This window comes from Lithobates pipiens, unplaced genomic scaffold (assembly GCF_037356315.1).
Source record: "Lithobates pipiens isolate NorthernLeopardFrog02 unplaced genomic scaffold, aLitPip1_a1.2 Scaffold_13, whole genome shotgun sequence".
NCBI classification, from domain to species: Eukaryota; Metazoa; Chordata; class Amphibia; order Anura; family Ranidae; genus Lithobates; species Lithobates pipiens.
Genome location: NW_027507718.1, coordinates 198,150,565 through 198,170,568, shown reverse-complemented (window position 1 = coordinate 198,170,568; position 20,004 = coordinate 198,150,565). Strand labels below are relative to the sequence as shown.

General features: G+C 42.5%; 1 protein-coding gene across 1 annotated transcript in view; it reads left to right on the top strand.

The window, feature by feature from the left end:
* The window catches only part of LOC143974566 (rod cGMP-specific 3',5'-cyclic phosphodiesterase subunit beta-like), a 137,631-nt gene that overhangs the window by 62,494 nt on the left and 55,133 nt on the right, over window positions 1–20,004 (top strand). Inside the window, exons 11-15 of the mRNA XM_077476096.1 lie at window positions 239–304; window positions 469–615; window positions 2,326–2,433; window positions 12,451–12,560; window positions 17,051–17,138. Coding sequence (XP_077332222.1) covers window positions 239–304; window positions 469–615; window positions 2,326–2,433; window positions 12,451–12,560; window positions 17,051–17,138 — 519 coding nt within the window. The remainder of the gene's footprint in view (window positions 1–238; window positions 305–468; window positions 616–2,325; window positions 2,434–12,450; window positions 12,561–17,050; window positions 17,139–20,004) is intronic.

Sequence of the window (20,004 nt, the reverse complement as noted above, 5' to 3'; positions counted from 1 at the left end):
GCCACTTGCCTACCGAGCCTATTCTGACATTACTCATGCGTGTAAAAATCATCTTTAATCCTATAACAAGGTAAAAAGATAATTAACCATGGTTCTTTTTATTTTACCTTTGTGATGAATTAAGGAAATAAGTAAGCACTACAGAACTGTATGTAATTAGTATTTGTATATATAGGGAACATTAGTAACCCCAGTCACACTACATTATAAATGATTTGTGTTATATGGTCTTTTTTAGCCATCCCGTGCAAAGCTTGGAAAGGAACTTGAGCAGTGTGAAGAAGATGAAATTGCACAACTCCTTGTACGTACAAAATAAATAAAGAAAACATATAGCATCATTTTCTCAAGTGATGTTAAAAATACTATACTTTTACTAATGCAAAAGGAACAACATATTTAAAAAAATATAAAAAAGTATATATAATTATTAAAGTATTGAACTTTCCCTTTTTCTCCTATTTTTAGAAAAAAGAATTACCAGGACCCCACAAGTTTGAAATTTATGAATTCCGCTTCTCAGATTTTGACTGCACTGAAATAGATCTTGTGAAGTGTGGAATCCAGATGTATTATGAACTTGGAGTGGTAAAAAAGTTTCAAATACCCCCAGAGGTACGTTCTGCTGGTGAGCTAAACTGCCCTGGGTTTAGTTTTAGTAGGGTATGGCAAACTTCAGAGAAGTTCGGATGCCAAACCTGAACCCCATGAAATCAAAGAGAGACAAATCTGTCAAATAAAAAATATCCATTTTTGGGCTAATAGGCAAGGGGGTGTCAAAATAGCAGGAAGGTTGGCACTGCCCTGAGGAACATGTACCAATAAAAAAAAAGTAAATTCCATGCAGCCGACATCAGTGATGTTTTAGCATTGATGTTTACAAAGGAAAAAAGATTTTTAACCCCTTCCCGACCAGCCGCCACAGTTGGACTGGGGTTGGTTCACTCCCCTGGGCTAAACGACTTTACCTTACTTCGCTTCGCCTTTTGATTACTAGGGGGTGCGGCTTGCCGCTGGAGCCGATGCGAGTGATCGCCGGGCACCCACAATCACTCATGACAGAGCGAGAACCGGGATCTATGTGTGTAAACATACAGATCCCGGTTCTCTCAGGGGAGTGGAGACAGATAGTGTTCATACTAAGTTTGAACACCAATCTCTATCTCCTCCTAGTCAGTCTCACCCCCCCACAGTTAGAGTACACCTAGGGAACACAGTTAACCCCTTGATCGCCCCCTAGTGTTAACCCCTTCCCTGCAAGTGACATTTATACAGCAATCAGTGAATTTTTATAGCACCGATCACTGTATAATTGTCAATGGTCCCAAAAATGTGTCAAAGTGTGCCAATCAGGTCTCCCTCAGCAAGCTGGAGGGAAGAGCAGAAGGTAGAGTGGCAGTGGGACAGCAACATCCTCTTCCATCTACCAGGAGCCCTACCCCTTATCCAGCACCACTTCGTCATTGGTCTCTGAGGGTAAGGCCACTTCCCATCCATCCTGCGGGGGGGGGGGGGGCGTTGTTAGTGCGAGTGAGGAGGCCAGGTTTGTTTTCTGCCCCCCCTCCCCCAAAATATTGGGCACCAGCCACCATTGCTAGAGATCTTGTTGTGTATGGTCAATTGCAGAATCAGTACAGCATATACCTGTACATATTTGATGAAGACTCCTTCAAGTTTTTGCATAGAGCAAAAAATATTTTTTTAAAGAAAGATGTTCAGCTTTTTACTATATTGATATCATGTGTTCATGCTATCCCTTAATGCAGTATAATTTCAAAAAGATTTCTGAAAAAAAAAGGGCCTAAAGAGGCACAATCACAAAAATAGCTCCCACATTTATCACGTTTATTTTTATTTTAGGTAAAATAAATATTTTTTAACTTGAGGACTTACAAACTGTTACAAAATTATTTTTGGTGTTAAAATCAGTACCTTCTTCTGAGCGACAGAGATATGGTCCTGCAAAGCTAAGGAATGGCAGTAACAATACAGAAGATCTCCTGAATACCCCCATGACCTCTGTAACTAAAATTGTATTATATTAGTGTGTAATATTTATTACTACATAATTCTGTAATATGAAACTGATAGTTGCTTTTTTACCACTGATTCCGACTAATTATGCCAATTGAGCAATACATGCAGGTAATTCAGAACAGTCAGGGGGTCCCCTGTTTTTATCCCAGAGCTGGCATTCCCCATAGGACCAAGTAGAAAATTACTTCTTATCAGGATTGATGGGTGAACTGATTGTTGTGCAACTTTTATTGTACTTCATGTCATTCTTTTTTATGACCTTTAACATTGTCATTCTTTTTTTTTCAGGCACTGGTAAGGTTTATGTATGCAATGAAGAAAGGCTACAGGAAAGTGACCTATCACAACTGGCGCCATGGATTCAATGTTGCCCAAACTATGTTCACCCTCTTGATGGTATGTAATAACCAAGTATATTTTTTTATGTGTTCAGTAGAAAATCCTTATAATATCACCTTTCCCAACAAAGAATAAAAAGGTTTAATGACAGATAGGATTTTTCCCATCATGCTAACACCAGTTGATAAATAATAAACCTACACATTCTAGACACTTGTAAACTCTGCAATTTCCACCTATTTTAAAGGATGGGTACAAATGGGCAAATGTCTCCCTGAGAGGTGGTAAGACTTGTGGTCATCCTGTAGTGATTCAGAATCCTTGGAGACTTGTAGTTTTCTTTAACATTTGTTTTATGGTGCTTGTGTGGTGAAAGTTAGTCCTTTTTACATGTAATACTGAACTTTCAGATTAGAGTCTCAAAGCTGTCTGCCAACAAATCTCACTTCCCAATCACCTTGGAGACAATGAACAGTCCAGATGTTTGTTATTTTATTGAGGGATTTGCACTTGGATAGGGATAGGGGTATATGGAATGCCCAATATAACAATTTGTTGATTGCATTTCAATCAGTTGGTATGACTATATACACTTTACAGCTCCAGTGTCCTCCAGCATAACACTTGCTTGCAGACTTTTTCTCTCACGCTCTCTCCTGCACAATTCAGTTCTAGGTACAGCTAGCACATGGTTAGGCCTAACACTGATTCAGTCAGGCCCCAGGAACTGTTTATGTAGCAAAAATAGAATAGAAACTCTTTTAGTGCTAGCTGACCTATGGTGGACTACTGCTCCCAGCAATCCCTCTTCAGGCCCTGCCAGCCCTCCTGGCTGTCCGACTCCACTGCACATGACATCACAGTCCGTACTGCTGACTTTGCACCAATCACAGATGACACACTCCCAGTCTTCTCCGGCAAGTCTCCCCAGTTCCCCCGACTGTGCCTGTGTCAGGAAAGGTTCCCTCCGCTGGTAATATCAATCATTTGGCATGCAGTACTGCGATCCACCAGCAGGTGTCTCCTGCTGGAATTATGTCATCTTTGGTCCGCAGTACTGGTGTCCACCAGCGGAGGGATCCTGGCAGTATGGAGCAGGTATTGCCCTCTGCAGTCAGGCGTCACATGACTGACAGCAGCCATGATAAATACCCGGCAAGTTCATATACACTTCGCCTTGGTATTGTCCTTGAGCCCTGACCTGCAGCCTGTTTGATACCTGTTACCTGTTACCTGATACCTGTTACCTGATACCTGTTACCTGATACCTGTTACCTGATACCTGTTACCTGATACCTGTTACCTGTTACCTGATCCCCGATCCCTGTTTCCTGTATCCTGCCTCTTGTACCTGTTCCCTCTCTCCTTGTCCCCCTATTCTGCTTACCTCCTATTTATGACCCCGGCCTGGCTTGACTACGATTCTGGTTCTCCCTTTTGTTACATTATACTGGTTTACTTGCTTATCTGCACTGTTTGGTTGTTAGTTTGTTCACTTAGTTTGTATTGGTGGGTTGTTCACATTTATATGCGTTTGCTTAATAAATTTACCTTCACTTATTTGTGTCTGGTTCACTTGTCGCAGTCACACAGTTCTGGTCACATCTGGTTCATGACAGCCTGTCACTCACCGACCCTCCTGGCCACACATACACTGGTGGTTCCCTCCTGAAGACTTGCCCAGCAGTGATAGATCCTGCTGTCCTCTCTGACACCCCTCTGTGCCTCCCATCAAAATCCTTCATGTGTTCTTGAAAGGATCCTTCCTGCATCCGAGTCCCAGGCCCAAGATCACCCCCCTAGATTGGGGGGGCACCATCAAAGGCCCCGACAGCCTAGCACTCCATCCTCAGTTCTTCCACCCGACAACTCCTCCCCAGCTGGGCTAACTCTAGGTATTTAATGAGGCCTGCCCCCGCCAATCCAAGTTGGGGATTGGTCAGGGCTCCTTAGAACACCCCAGGCAGCTCCACCCCTCTCCCCCTCCTCTCTTCTAGAACCCTCTAGAAGCCAGAGGGAGGTAACCTGCTTTCTTTGAGTCACCAGCCTGCTCTGAGACACTCCCAGCCCACGCAGATCAAAACAAACGGTTCCAGCTTCCAGCTAGGCCTGCCTAAATTTACCTGCACTCACAAAACCTGCACTCACAAAAAAATCCTAAGTCTAGCACCTACCTAAGTAGAGGGTTCTACAACAAGCAATTCTCCAATTGGAAGCATTAGCTGTGTTATTCTGGTCTTTTTGTGACGTAAATAATATTGATAATATTTGGCTCAGGCAAGATCTAGGGATGAGTGTGGGCCATAGGTGGGTCAAGTATCGGCAGGGAGAAGCACTAACATTAGGAGAAGCCTGATTATTTTCCAACAGCCTAGAAAATTACATAAAATGTACTTTTATGCCCTAAAAATATATATTTTTGTTATAGGTAGACCTTGGTGTGAGTTGAGTCAGTCCATGGTTTTTATTATACGTTGAATACTCCAACAGTGGGGTTCCCCTGCTATAGTTCCTGACTCTGTTCCTGCTCACCTGGGAATTATATTGCTTTGTCAATATTATTATTATTATTATACAGGTTTTATATAGCGCCAACAGTTTGCGCAGCGCTTTACAACATGAGGGCAGACATTACAGTTACATTACAATTTGGTACAAGAGGAATCAGAGGGCCCTGCTCGTTAGAGCTTACAATCTAAAAAGTAAGGCTCAACTGATACAAAAGGTAATAGCTGTGGGGGGATGAGCTGATGGAGGAAGTAAAACAGTGTTAGAAGCAGGATAGGCTTCTTTGAAGAGATATATTATACCTCTTTTTTGAAGAGGTATAATATGAAATGTACCAACAGGGAGGTTGGGCAGCATCATAATAGCCAGAGCAGATATACAAATCAAACAAAGAACACATGGGTAGAGATCATGCCAACAAAGTCCCAAAAATTTAAGGTGGGTTAGCTCTCTAGCATCTACAAAAAAGTGAAATATAAATTCTGGTGAGCTATGGTTGTGTTTGTGCAGTTATGAATTACTAACAATAGTTCACTATAATCTGTACACTAATACCACAGATTTTAAATGTGTGAAATTAAAAAGCAACAACACTTTTTTTTAGTTTTGAGTAGGGTTGGAAGGGAGTGAAAGGTATAAAACATCTGTCAACATTTTGTTGATGTTTTTGTTGCATTTTGGAGATCATGTTCTTACTTCTTGTCTGTATACAAATGTGAGAATGGGTAAGAAATGAAAAATCTCCTAACTTGCTTTATTTTAGATAGATGTCAGACAGTCTGTTTGTTAGGTGTCAGTGGTAAAGCAATAAAATTAAATATTTTGGTAGAGAGGAAGCTTTAGAACCTCCCTCAGTATTTTTTTTTTTCTGTCACCCTTTGTAAGGAAGATTTCCCCTCACTTTCTGTCCAAGTAAAACGTATCATACTATACATATTAGTAAAGCTATATTATCTCTCCAGGAACACAAAAAGAAGCTTTAATGCATAATATATATGTAGCACCCCATAGAGCCACTTCTTTGCTAAAATTCGTTTTTTTTGGCCTCCCTGTAATCAGGGAGAATGTTATTTGATTAGTTAGGTCTGCTCTGAGCTCTGTTGGTATGGTCTCAATTACTTCACCTTGTCTCACCAGCCAATCCCTGGTCAATATGGCAGGTGCCAAGCAGGGGGCTGAGGGGGTATAAATGGGCTAGAGTCCAGAGCAGAGGTCTCTTGTTCCTGGGGGAGTAAGACCCAGCCTAAGGGATTTAAAGACTTTCCTTAGCTCACCTGGGAGATCACTAGCTACTACTTTGCACATTAAGCAACGTTATCCCTGTCGAGAGTTTTACAACTTCAAAGGGAGTGCTTTCACCCTGAAAACTTAGTGCAGAATTAGAGTCCTCATTGTCAAGTTCACTGTTACTGGAGTATCTTGGCTCACCCTCACCCTATCCAAATTCTACCCAAAGAATAAATAAAAAACACAAAAAAAGAGACATGCACAACCTGTTCCCTGACTCAAGTGATTTGTAAATGTTGTGTGCCTGGCTGTAGTGTGCCCATCAGGGAACTGATCAAACTGCCAGACCAATCCGGTCTTTGCGCTACTGTCATAGGATGCGCACGGTTAAAGCACTCCGGCGCACAGCTGTGTGCAAGAGGAATAAACGAAAGCACACAAGCACACACACACAGGGTGTGACCCCTCGCTGACCTATAAAGGAAGTGAGGTCATCCAAACACACTGCTGGTTTGTCTTCAGCTTCCTGTGATTCCCACGTCTGCTTCTGTTATCTGTATTACCCGTTGTGACCCGGATTGCCTTATCGACCTCGCTGATCTTCTCCTGACCCGACCTCTGGCTTGATCTTGGACTCCTGCTTTCTAACGTGTTTGACCCTCAGCCTGCATCTGGACTTACCTGCTGTCTCCTGTGTTCGACCCCCGGCTTGTCTTGGATTATCCTTCTGTCTCAGCGTTCCTGGTACTTGTCTTCTGATCTGGACTGTGTTTGACCCCTGGCCTGTCTCCTGGATTCCGTCTTTGCCTTACGGACTTGCTACCATTGCTTTCGGACCTTCCCACGGGACATCACCTCTCAGCTCTGCTCAAGCTACCTGCTGATCTGCTAGCAAGTGACTGTCCTACTGGTAGCTTGTGCCTCTTGGTGCAACCACTCTCTGTGCCACTTTCAGGGGTGGTCTGCGCCGAGTCGCAACAGCGACCGCTCTCGGCATCTTGGCCTCGGTGAGTACATTTATATGATAGTACAAACCAGCCATGACAGAGGCCAACAGAGCGGGTTCGCCATTAGAAGTCCTGTGCCAACAAGTCTCTGCACTCACAGAAGCAGTACAGAGACTACAGGATGGCTATGCGCAGATTGACAGCAGGCTTCAGCGACTAGCCACAGCTCCGGCACCCACAAATCCTACGCAGGCCTCAGTCAGCAATGCCTCCACACCTCATGTCCAGCCTCCACCCGGTATGATGATGGCAGTACCCGAACCACGAGTACCCACGCCTGAGCGATTTTCAGGCGACCGAAAGAAATTCAGAGCCTTTAAAAATGCATGTTCCTTGTACTTGGCTTTGCAACCCAGGACCTTTTCTTCAGAGATTGTCAAGGTCGGGTTTATTATCTCTCTTCTGGCTGAGGAACCCCAGGCCTGGGCCCATAGCCTTATGGAACAGAGAAGCCCCTTGTTAAACTCCACGGACACCTTCTTTGAGGCTATGGGACAATTATATGATGACCCTCAGCGTACTGCCACGGCTGAGGCTACCCTGCATGCTCTCTCACAGGGGAGAAGACCGGTGGAGGATTACACCGTTGAGTTTCGCAAGTGGTCAGCTGACACCAGCTGGAACGAGGCGGCCCTGCGTTATCAATACCGGTTGGGGCTCTCCGAGAACCTAAAGGATGAGTTGGCCCGAGTAGAGACTCCTGCCTCCCTGGAGGAATTAATCCAGTTGGCTACAAAACTGGACAGACGGATGCGCGAGCGGCGCTCCGAACGCCTCCAGGCCCCTCGGCCTAGTTGGATGCTTCCTAAGGCCACTATCCCGTATCCGCCCATCCCGGTTCCTTCGGGTCCCTCAGCTTCGGAAGGGGAGCCCATGCAGCTAGGTTTGGTCCGTCCTCGTCTCACCCCAGAAGAGCGACAACGAAGACGCCAAGCCAATCTGTGCTTATACTGTGGGGGGCTTGGACATTTCATTCACAGCTGTCCCGTGAGACCCCGTAAGTTGCCCCCACGGTGTGTAATGAACTACCAGAGTGTTGGTCCTGCTCAAACTTATGTGACTCTCTCTGTTTCCCTACAGCTGGCAGAAGAGAAGATCCCACTCCCAGCCGTGATTGATTCAGGGGCATGTAGTTGCTTTTTGGACATCTCCCTCGCACAGCAACTACGCATTCCAAGCCAGAATAAAGCAACACATCTTCTAGTCCATTTAGCAGATGGATCTCTGCCACTCTCAGGTCCAGTAACACAGGAGACACTACCTTTGCTCACTATTACAGACTCTGGCCATAGAGAACTTCTACGCTTCGACCTAATATCATCTCCCATGTTCCCTATCATCCTGGGACTTCCTTGGTTGCAGGCTCATGATCCCCAGATCAGTTGGAACAAGAAGGAAGTGTCCTTTACATCCGCTTACTGTATGCAGCATTGTTTTGATTCTGTTCCAGCTCCTTGTATGACCGTGGCCCCCACCACTGATCACCTGCAGCACATTCCTCAGGTCTATTCCGAGTTTAAGGACGTCTTCGATAAAAAGAAGGCTGACCGTCTACCACCACACAGACCATATGACTGTCCCATTGAACTGTTACCTGGTTCTGAGATCCCTTTTGGACGAATTTTCCCCTTATCCGAGACTGAATTAAAGGCTCTCAAAGCCTACATTGATGAAAATCTTGAAAAGGGGTTCATTCGCCCATCTTCTTCGCCAGCAGGGGCAGGTATTTTCTTCGTGGGAAAAAAGGATGGATCCCTTAGGCCATGTGTTGACTACAGGGAACTTAATAAAGTCACAATCAAAAATCGCTACCCACTTCCACTCATCCCTGAGTTATTCCAGCGCTTAGGATCTGCCAAAGTATTTTCCAAACTGGACTTGCGGGGGGCCTACAATCTCATTAGAATCCGTGCTGGGGATGAATGGAAGACAGCCTTCAGATCAAGATTTGGCCACTATGAATATCTTGTTATGCCCTTTGGCCTGTGCAATGCCCCGGCCACATTTCAGCATCTAGTAAATGACATCTTCAGAGACTATCTTGATAATTTTATAGTGGTATATTTAGATGATATCCTTATTTTCTCTGCTTCTCTTGAACTCCACAGGGTCCACGTGCGGAAAGTCCTCACCATCCTCCGACAACATCGGCTGTACCTTAAGGCGGAGAAATGTGAATTTGAGATAACTACAGTTCAGTTCTTAGGATTCATCATTTCTACTGAGGGCATCTCCATGGACCCCCAAAAGATCAAGGCAATCTTGGAATGGCCTGCTCCAAGGGATAAGAAAGCCGTGCAAAGGTTTATAGGCTTCGCTAACTTTTATCGCAGATTCATCGCCGGGTTCTCTTCAATAGTCGCCCCCATTACTCAGCTGACCCGCCAACATACCCGATTTCAGTGGTCTCAAGAAGCCCAAGTAGCCTTTACCAAACTAAAGACCTTGTTCACCTCAGCTCCTATTTTACGGCATCCCGATCCAGTATTACCATTCGTACTGGAAGTAGATGCCTCAGAGACAGCCACAGGAGCCATCCTCTCTCAACGACAAGGGCCTAAAGCTTTGTTACACCCGGTGGCTTTCGCATCTCGGAAGCTAACCCCACCGGAGAGGAATTATGACGTAGGCGACCGAGAACTATTGGCCATCAAGTTCGCCCTGGAGGAGTGGAGATACCTCTTGGAAGGAGCCACTCATCCCATCACAATATTCACAGATCACAAGAATCTTGAATATCTGCGGACTGCCAAACGCTTAAGACCCCGTCAAGCCCGTTGGGCGCTTTTCTTTTCAAGATTCCAGTTCCATATCTCGTACCGGCCCGGATCCAAGAACAACAAAGCGGATGCGCTCTCGCGCATGTTCCCTGAGTCTTCCCAGGTAACGGAGCCTAGTACGATCTTGTCTCCTCACAACTTCCTTCTACTCCCACAGCCTGACTTACTTACGGCCATCAAAACAGCTTCAGTCCATTGCAATGACCCAGTCCTATCTACCTTGGAAAAACGTGACAATCTGTTTTGGGCCCGAAACAAGGTCTTCGTTCCCCTTGAGATTAGGACTCAAGTTCTAAGGATTTGTCATGATCACAAATTGGCCGGCCACTTTGGGACACAGAAAACAGCGGAACTGATCTCTCGTTCTTTCTGGTGGCCATGTTGGAGACAGGACTGCCAGACTTACATTGCCTCTTGTGTACCGTGCCAGCGTAGCAAGGGTCCCAAGATCAAGCCCTGGGGTCTGTTAAGGCCTTTGCCCATTCCTGACCGACCTTGGGCAGACGTGTCAATGGATTTTATTGTGGAGCTACCGCCCTCGGAAGGTTTCACCACAATTCTGGTAGTAGTCGACCGTCTTTCAAAGATGGCCCATTTCCTACCTATGGTCGGTACTCCCTCTGCTCTGGAAACTGCCAATCTCTTTATTAAGGAGGTTGTCAGGCTCCATGGGGTTCCCAGCAGTATCACGTCTGATAGAGGTCCACAGTTTACCTCTAGATTTTGGAGAGAACTCTGCAAGATACTGGAAATCAAGATCTGTTTGTCATCGGCATATCATCCCCAAAGTAACGGGCAAACGGAACGGACAAACCAAACCCTTGAGCAGTATCTTCGCTGCTTTTGTTCAGGATCTCAGAATGATTGGTCGGCCCTATTACCATATGCAGAATTCGCCTACAATAATTCTATTCATACAACTACCAACCAGACTCCCTTTTGGATCAACTGTGGGTTTCACCCTTCTTTCCTCCCCAACTCCATCCCAGAATCCACTGTTCCTGCGGTCCAAGATCGGATAGCCGCCATCCAATCTAATTTCCAAAGGATCCAGGAGACCATACAGAAGGCCCAGGATGATTACAAAAAATACCATGATAGGGGAAGGAAGGAGAACCCTACCTTTAAAATTGGCGAGGAAGTCTGGCTATCTGCCACCAATCTCAAACTTCCTTGTCCCACACGCAAGCTGGGTCCCAGATTCATAGGACCATTCAAAATCAAAAGGGTAATAAATCCTGTAGCCTTTGAACTAGCCCTCCCTGAATCATACAGGATACACCCCGTTTTCCATGCCTCCCTTTTGAAGCCATTGGTTCCTAGTCCTTTTCCTGGAAGGGAAGTGCCTCCTCCTCCACCCATCAAGATCGATGGAGAAGATGAATTCGAAGTAGAAGCTTTACTAGGATGCAGGAAAGTCGGTAGACAAATACAATACCTGGTAAAATGGAAGGGGTATCCTTCAGAAAATAACTCCTGGGAACCATCCAAGAACCTTCACGCTCCCAAATTAATAAAGACATTCCATCAGCAACATCCGGAATTGATGGCTAGCTTGGGCGTCCGGAGGCCGCCCCTCGGGGGGGGGGGGCACTGTCATAGGATGCGCACGGTTAAAGCACTCCGGCGCACAGCTGTGTGCAAGAGGAATAAACGAAAGCACACAAGCACACACACACAGGGTGTGACCCCTCGCTGACCTATAAAGGAAGTGAGGTCATCCAAACACACTGCTGGTTTGTCTTCAGCTTCCTGTGATTCCCACGTCTGCTTCTGTTATCTGTATTACCCGTTGTGACCCGGATTGCCTTATCGACCTCGCTGATCTTCTCCTGACCCGACCTCTGGCTTGATCTTGGACTCCTGCTTTCTAACGTGTTTGACCCTCAGCCTGCATCTGGACTTACCTGCTGTCTCCTGTGTTCGACCCCCGGCTTGTCTTGGATTATCCTTCTGTCTCAGCGTTCCTGGTACTTGTCTTCTGATCTGGACTGTGTTTGACCCCTGGCCTGTCTCCTGGATTCCGTCTTTGCCTTACGGACTTGCTACCATTGCTTTCGGACCTTCCCACGGGACATCACCTCTCAGCTCTGCTCAAGCTACATGCTGATCTGCTAGCAAGTGACTGTCCTACTGGTAGCTTGTGCCTCTTGGTGCAACCACTCTCTGTGCCACTTTCAGGGGTGGTCTGCGCCGAGTCGCAACAGCGACCGCTCTCGGCATCTTGGCCTCGGTGAGTACATTTATATGATAGCTACATTTATTTTTTGTATTGATTATATCTGGCATTCTGAATGTTCTTGGTAATGTGAATGATCTATCTATCTATCTACAGTATCTATCTATCTACAGTATCTATCTATCTATCTATCTATCTATCTATCTATCTATCTATCTATCTTTCTTTCTTTCTATTTTTCCTTCTTTCTTTCTATATATCTATCTATTTTATTCTTACCAAATGGGTATTTATAAGGTAAACATAATTTACAGAAAATAAATTATCTATATACATACAGTATGTGTGTTAATGAACCTGCCCTTTTTTGCAGACTGGGAAACTGAAACGTTATTACTCAGATCTAGAAGCTATGGCTATGGTGACTGCTGGATTTTGTCATGATATAGACCACAGAGGAACAAATAATCTTTACCAGATGAAGTATGCAGTTTTATTTTATAATGTAAAAAATGTACCTATATAAAATAGTTTGTAGTTTGCCTTTACACGCTATACATTTCAGTAACTTAAATGCAATCATTTTCACTTAATCATTAAAGGATCAATAAATTTAACTACTGAAAAATCTGTAAGTTTAACACTTACAGTGGACAAACTGCTGCAGGTATGAAGTGCAGGCACCTAGAGGTGCACATACCTGCATCAGCCCCTCAACCCTTCTGCCATGGCTGAATCTCAAGCCATTTAGACAGGAAAAGCTTTGGATATTGCTGAAGCTTGCCCCCTTTTTTCAGTCTTTTGTGCATTCAAGTATGCTAGTTAGGCTGTCCATACGACTGATGATCCAATTGTAATGTGTTTCCTTTAAATCCCTCAGCATATTATATTTTTATTTTTTATTTTATTTTATTTTATTTTTTTTATTATTAAGTTGGTGATAATGTATTTAAACTCCTGGTGACACCTTTTTTATATGTTCTAATAAAGAAGTTTTTTTTTTTTTTTTTTAAATACATACAGTTTAATGTTTCATGGCACATTAAAAGTCCCATATGTTTTTTTTCCCTTTATCTGTATATTAGAGGAAGTGGTGCCTGCCTGGTAATCTTCCATCACTCCTCTTCTTCCAATACATTATTCATTGGAGTATGTTAAATAGGAACTGCAGTCTGCTCACATAATTTGTAATAAATTGAATTTGCATATTATTTTATATATAATATGATTCTGTACTTGCCAAATAGATATTCTGCAGAAATCTCCCTCTTCCTGGATTTACACAGAGGCACGCCTCCAGCTCTGCAGCCCCCTGCGGCACTCATTGGCTCTGTTATGACTCATCCCCCCTCCCTTCCTAACAAACTCTTAGCCCCTGTACACACATCCGACCGTGTATGGGCTACATCGGACTTTTTCCGCCGGAATGTCCGACCAACAAAGCTTATCCGATCGTTTGTAAAGAATTCCGATCAGACAAAGTGCCACGCATGCTCAGATCAAATTACGAGACCAAAGCTATTGGCTACTAGCCTGAACGTAGTCCCGTCGTAACGAACGAACGTCATCACGTTCCGAACGATCGGATTTTCCGACAACTTTGTCCGACCGTGTGTATGCAACACCAGTTTCGGACGAAATCCATCGGAAAAAATCAGACGGATTTTGTTGTCAGAATGTCCGACCGTGTGTACAAGGGCTTATGAGAGTGAGAGAGAGAGAGAGAGAGCTGTGCATGATGTCATAAGGCTAGGTTTTTTACCAGACAAGAAAGTATTTTTTTTACTATCCAAAGTAAAAACAACAAGGGCAGAAGATTTAATAGATGGAAAGATGAAAAAATTACTGAATGTCCGCTTTAAGGTAATAGTCACTTTCTTTCAGGAATAATTTATATTTCTTTATTTATTCAGCTATTTTAACTTTTGGAAAAATGAGTTCTTTGTTATTGGAAAGCATTTTCCATTAAAATTTCTTAAACAACTGTATGTACTGTTCATTTTTTTTTACAAACAGTGATTACTCTGCTAGGATTGACAAAGCAGTCTTAAAACACTGCTTGCGTAAATTTAACCACTTCAGCCCCGGACCATTTTGCTGGCCAAAGACCAGACCACTTTTTGCGATTCGGCACTGCGTCGTTTTAACTGACAATTGCGCGGTAATGCGACGTGGCTCCCAAACAAAATGGACGTCCTTTTTTTCCCACAAATAGAGCTATCTTTTGGTGGTATTTGATCACCCCTGCGGTTTTTATTTTTTGCGCTATAAACAAAAATAGAGCGACAATTATGAAAAAAATGCATTATTTTTTACTTTTTGTTATAATAAATATCCCCCAAAAATATATAAAAAACATATTTTTCCCTCAGTTTAGGCCGATACCTATTCTTCTACATATTTTTGGTAAGAAAATCGCAATAAGCGATTATTGATTGGTTTGCGCAAAAGTTATAGCGTTTACAAAATAGGGGATAGTTTTATGACATTTTTATTAATAATTTTTTTTTACTAGTAATGGCGACGATCAGCAATTTTTATTGTGGCGGCATTATGGCAGACACATCGGACATTTTTGACACATTTTTGGGACCATTGTCATTTATACAGCAATCATTGCTATACAAATGCAGTATATCCTGTGTAAATGACACTGGCATTGAAGGGGTTAACCAGTGGGTGGCAGTGTAGGGGTTAAGTGTTCCTAGGGGTGTGTTACTAACTGTGGGGGGCTGGGATTTCTTTTAGTGAACACTGATCTCTGCTCCAATCACATGGAGCAGAGATCAGCGTCACTTGTTGCTAGGCAGAACGGGGATATGCTGTTTACAACGGCATCTCCCAGTTCAGCCGCCCCGTGAGACGATCACGGGTATGCGACCGGACTCATGGGGGTCCCGACTGGCAGGGTGGCATTTAAAATTCGACGTACCTGTATGCCAATATGCCTGCCCACGCCATTCTGCCAATGTACATCGGCGTACGCCGGTCAGGAAGTGGTTAAAATATACACATTTGACAGGTAGAAATACATAGTTACCTAGTTACATAGTTAGTCTGATAAAAAAAAGACACAGGTCAATCCAAATTAACAATAGAAGTGGAAAAAAATATATACAATCCCATATACACAATGCTATACTCACACTTGATCCAGAGGAAGGCAAAAAACCCAACCAATAAAGCATAATCCAATTTGCTCCAGCGGGGGAGTTGGAGTTGTTCTCATCCTTTAATAGGGGAGCCAGAACATTGACATAGAATTATAATATTTTAACTCCTTGCTAAGTTTTGAATAATTTAATCCTGATATCCAGAATGTGGTGTAAAAATACAAATGCAAATTTCCTACTTTTGCTTATTTAGGATGATTTTTTAAAATGAAAAATTAGGACCCATATGTTGCCACACCCAGAAAACATTTATTTTTTATTTTTGCTAGTTTGCTTTTTAAGTTGAGTGTGTATGGAACTGACGTTAACAGGAGGGGGAGTAGCAAAATTTTGTTATCTCCAAAAAAGTCCACAATTACGAAGAAAAAAAATGAAAGAATCATCATCACAGAAATGTCACTAGCTACTGGGAGCACAGACTAATCTTATTTTTTTTATGGAACATTTGAACTCTGACCAAAATATTTAATCAGTGGAAATTCTGGAAATTTTTGTTAGAACTTTGCAACTAAAGACTACATGATTTTTAGGCACCTTGTGATTAATCTAATATGGTGACTTTAATCCAAGAACCACTTAATCTGCCATTTATTCCTAATCTGCAGTAGTCCCAAATCAAATTGTAAATAAATGTGGCATCGGTAGTAGCAGCTAAAGTATAACTAAATGCAAAACGTTTTATTAGTTTTGGACAGAGTGGAGAGAGATTAGCATGTTTGTGAGTTTTTATTGCTCTTTGTACCCCTGTTAAGGAAGATTCACCCTCTCTATTTGTCATATTTACCATTATTGAAAGTGAAAGTAAAAGAAAATCTCTTCATTTACAGGGATTTCTTCTTACTTCCTGTTTGGCTATGGGACAGGAAGTGAAGAAAAATCATCCCAATAGGGCCACAGATAGCAAAATAAAACCTGAGAGGGGCTATAACCCTTTCTTGCTCTATCAAAAATGAAAAAAAAAAAAGGTTTGCCTGTAGTTCTATGTAAAAGGCTTTCCCTGAATTTAAGAAAGTTATGGCTTTGGGAAAGGAGGTGTATTAGATCTCCCAATGCTTGCAATGTCCTAAGAACTTAGAAGAGTACAATATATTCAATTTATATACAGTAGGTATCATCCAAACCAAAGGTATATAATATAATCTCTAAAATGCATGTAAAAGAAAAGTTCTGTTATGCTTTTATACGCGTTAGCTACGTTCTAAGTTGTATTTTCCATATTATTTAACATCTTTATGGAATTAAATTCTTGACTAAAAATCTCAATCTTTTTATTTCCACTGTTATATAAGCACAGAAATAAACAGCACTACTGATAGAAAGCAGAAGACGTTTTACTCTATTTAACTTACATTGTACAGACACCTCCATTCTATCATTTACATACATCAAACTAATAGCAATAGGAAATCTTGTAGAGTTTATAAAATAAACAGCTAAAAACTAAATTTTTGGTAAGCCCTCTTTCCAAAAAAATAACTAATGAAAGCTGATCTGTGTGAACCTGAGCAAAGAAAAACGAAGTGTATAACCTATTCTCTTGCTCTGCAAAAAACAAAAAAACAAACAAAGGGAAAGTGAAACAAGGAATTCATTGTTTGTACCTTGATGCCACCACTTCTCATTTCTTTGCCCCATTTTTCACAGATCAGCCAGAGGAATTGACAGAAATGTGACATCTTTCACAATCAGATCATGTAAGGGTTACTCTTTGAACATTTTTCATGTCCACACACATGTCTACACACATGTCCACACACAAACTTGAATAGCTAAGCTCACTTTTCCCTTTTTCCAATTCAGATCTCAACACCCCTTAGCAAGATTGCACGGATCATCTATTTTGGAAAGACATCACTTGGAGTTTGGAAAATTTCTGCTGGCAGATGAGGTAAATGACTAAAATGACCAATATGTACAAGTCAAAATGACTTTTTTTACTCTGATTCGTTTTAGTTTTAAAACAAATAATGTTACTATATACATGTATACATGACGTATACATTTCATTCTATAAATTTTCCCATTTTAAATAATCTGGATTTTAGTACACACAGAGGATTTCAGAGAAGAAGTCAAAATGTTTTGTTGTTGTACAGATGTAAGTGTTATGTTGAGGTGTGCTTGTTATATTGTGGTTCTTAAGCTTCTAAATAGAGTTGGGCGAACGGTTCGGCACGAGCATAAGTTCGGGCCGAACATTGGCTGTTTGCCCGTTCAACAAACACTCACATTAACAGGGTGTTCGACTGTTTGTTTGGCCCGCCAAATGACCACAATTCACTGATCCGCTGCACAGTGCATTGGAAGCCCTGATTGGCTGAAACAATTAAAGCTTTACACAATCGGGGTGCACAGAGCACTGTCAGAGTGATGATTGGAGAAAGTATTGAGGCCTCTATCCAATCATGGCTCATTGCCCTTAGTCCCACCCCACATATTCTCTCTATAGCGGCCATTGGCATGGAGAAAGATAGAATGGGGCTCTGTTCAGTGCTGCTAGCGAGTTAGTGTGCTATAGTGTGCTATTGCGCTTTTTTGTCAGTGCAGAACAGGGATATGCAATTAGCGGACCTCCAGCTGTTGCAAAACTGCCCCATGTCCCATCATGCCTCTGCCTCTGTGTGTCATGCTTGTGGCTGTCAGAATCTTGCTATGCCTCATGGGACTTGAAATTTTGCAACAGCTGGAGGTCCACTAATTGCATATCCCTGGTGTAGAATATCAGTTTAGTGTGAATCTAGTGATGGTTTAGTGTGAGTGTAGTGTGACCATTCATTTTGACTTTAGTGTCAGTTTTGTAAGTGTAGTGTGACCATTCATTTTTACTTTAGTGTCAGTTTTGTGAGTGTATTGTGACAATTCATTTTTACTTTAGTGTTAGTTTAATTTGTCAGGGCAGGTTTCCTGCAGTACATATCAGTGCACTACTACACGTTTAACCACTTAAGCCCCGGACCAATTGTCAGCCTAAGGACCAGAGGTCTTTTTACAATTTCTCACTGCACTGCTTTAATTGGTAATTGTGCGGTCATGCAATGTTGTACCCAAACGAAATTTGCGTCCTTTTCTTCCCACAAATAGAGCTTTCTTTTGATGGTATTTGATTGCCTCTGCGATATTTATTTTTTACGATATAAAAGTAAAAAGACTGAAAATTAAAAAAAATAAAGATATTTTCTAATTTTTGTTATACGAAAAATCGAATAAACTAAATTTTAGTCATACATTTAGGCCAAAATGTATTCAGCCACATGCCTTTAGTAAAAAAAAATGTCAATAAGCTTATATTTATTGGTTTGCGCAAAAGTTATAGCGTCTACAAACTAGAGTACATTTTCTGGAATTTACATAGCTTTTAATTTATGACTGCCTATTTCATTTCTTGAGGTGCTAAAATGGCAGGGCAGTACAAACCCCCCCCAAATGACCCCATTTTGGAAAGTAGACACCCCAAGGAAATTGCCGAGGGGCATGCTGAGCCATTGGATATTTTTTTTTTTTGTCCCAAGTGATTGAATAATGACACAAAAAATAAAGAATAAAAAAGTTTACAAAAAGTTGTCACTAAATGATATATTGCTCACACATGCCATAGTGATATGTGAAATTGCACCCCAAAATATATTTTGCTGCTTCTCCTGAGTACGGGGATACCACATATGTGGACTTTTTGGGAGCCTAGCCACGTACGGCACCCTGAAAACCAATCACTGCTTTCAGGATTTCTAAGGGTGCAAATTTTTGATTTCACTCCTCACTACCTATCACAGTTTCGAAGGCCATAAAATGCCAAAATAGCACAACCCCCCCCCCCAAATGACCCCATTTTGGAAAGTAGACACCCCAAGCTATTTACTGAGAGGCATGTTGAGTCCATTAAATATTTTATATTTTGCCACAAGTTGCAGGAATATTACAATTTTTTTTTTTTTTTTTGCACAAAGTTGTCACTAAATGATATATTGCTCACACATGCTATGGGCATAAGTGAAATTACACCCCAACATAAATTCTGCTGCTTCTCTCGAGTACGGGGATACCACATGTGGGGGACTTTTTGGGAGCCTAGCCACGTACAGGACCCCAAAAACCAAGCACTGCCTTCAAGATTTAAAAATAAAATGCTACCAAAAAAAACTGTTAGCGATCGCAGGGATCAGGCCTGACTCTGCGAATGCTGCAGTTATGTGTTTAGTGTTTTGTAAGTGACAATGATCGATCGATCGATACTGCACTTGGGTGGGCTGGGTGGAGGGGCAAAACGCAGGTGCTAGCAGGTATCTGGGCTGATCCCACTAACAATGCGTTTTTTTGGAACCCTAAACTGCTGGGGACACTAGTATAGATCTGATCAGATCAGATATTGATCTGTTCAGATACTATACCACTACGGGAGGTGTATGCTTTGCGCGTGGGTGTTAGCGGTACTGGCACTAACCTAGCGCTGCCTGGGGCGATGCAGACCCTGACCTTAAAACCTAATTGATATCACCCGCCGGGTGAACAGGGGGTTAAACCTTTATTGGGTAATAAATGGTGGGTGCCCTGATGCTATAAAAAGAAAACTCACTAACCAGAGTCACCCGTAACACTTATACGGTGATCACTGGTGAAAGGGTTAACTAGGGGCAATCAGGGGGTTAAAATATTTATTAGGTAGTATATGGGGGTCCCTGACGCTATAAAAAAACCTGACGGGGAACCTAAATAACTAACTGGCTAACCAGCGTCACCAGTGACACTTGTACGTTGAT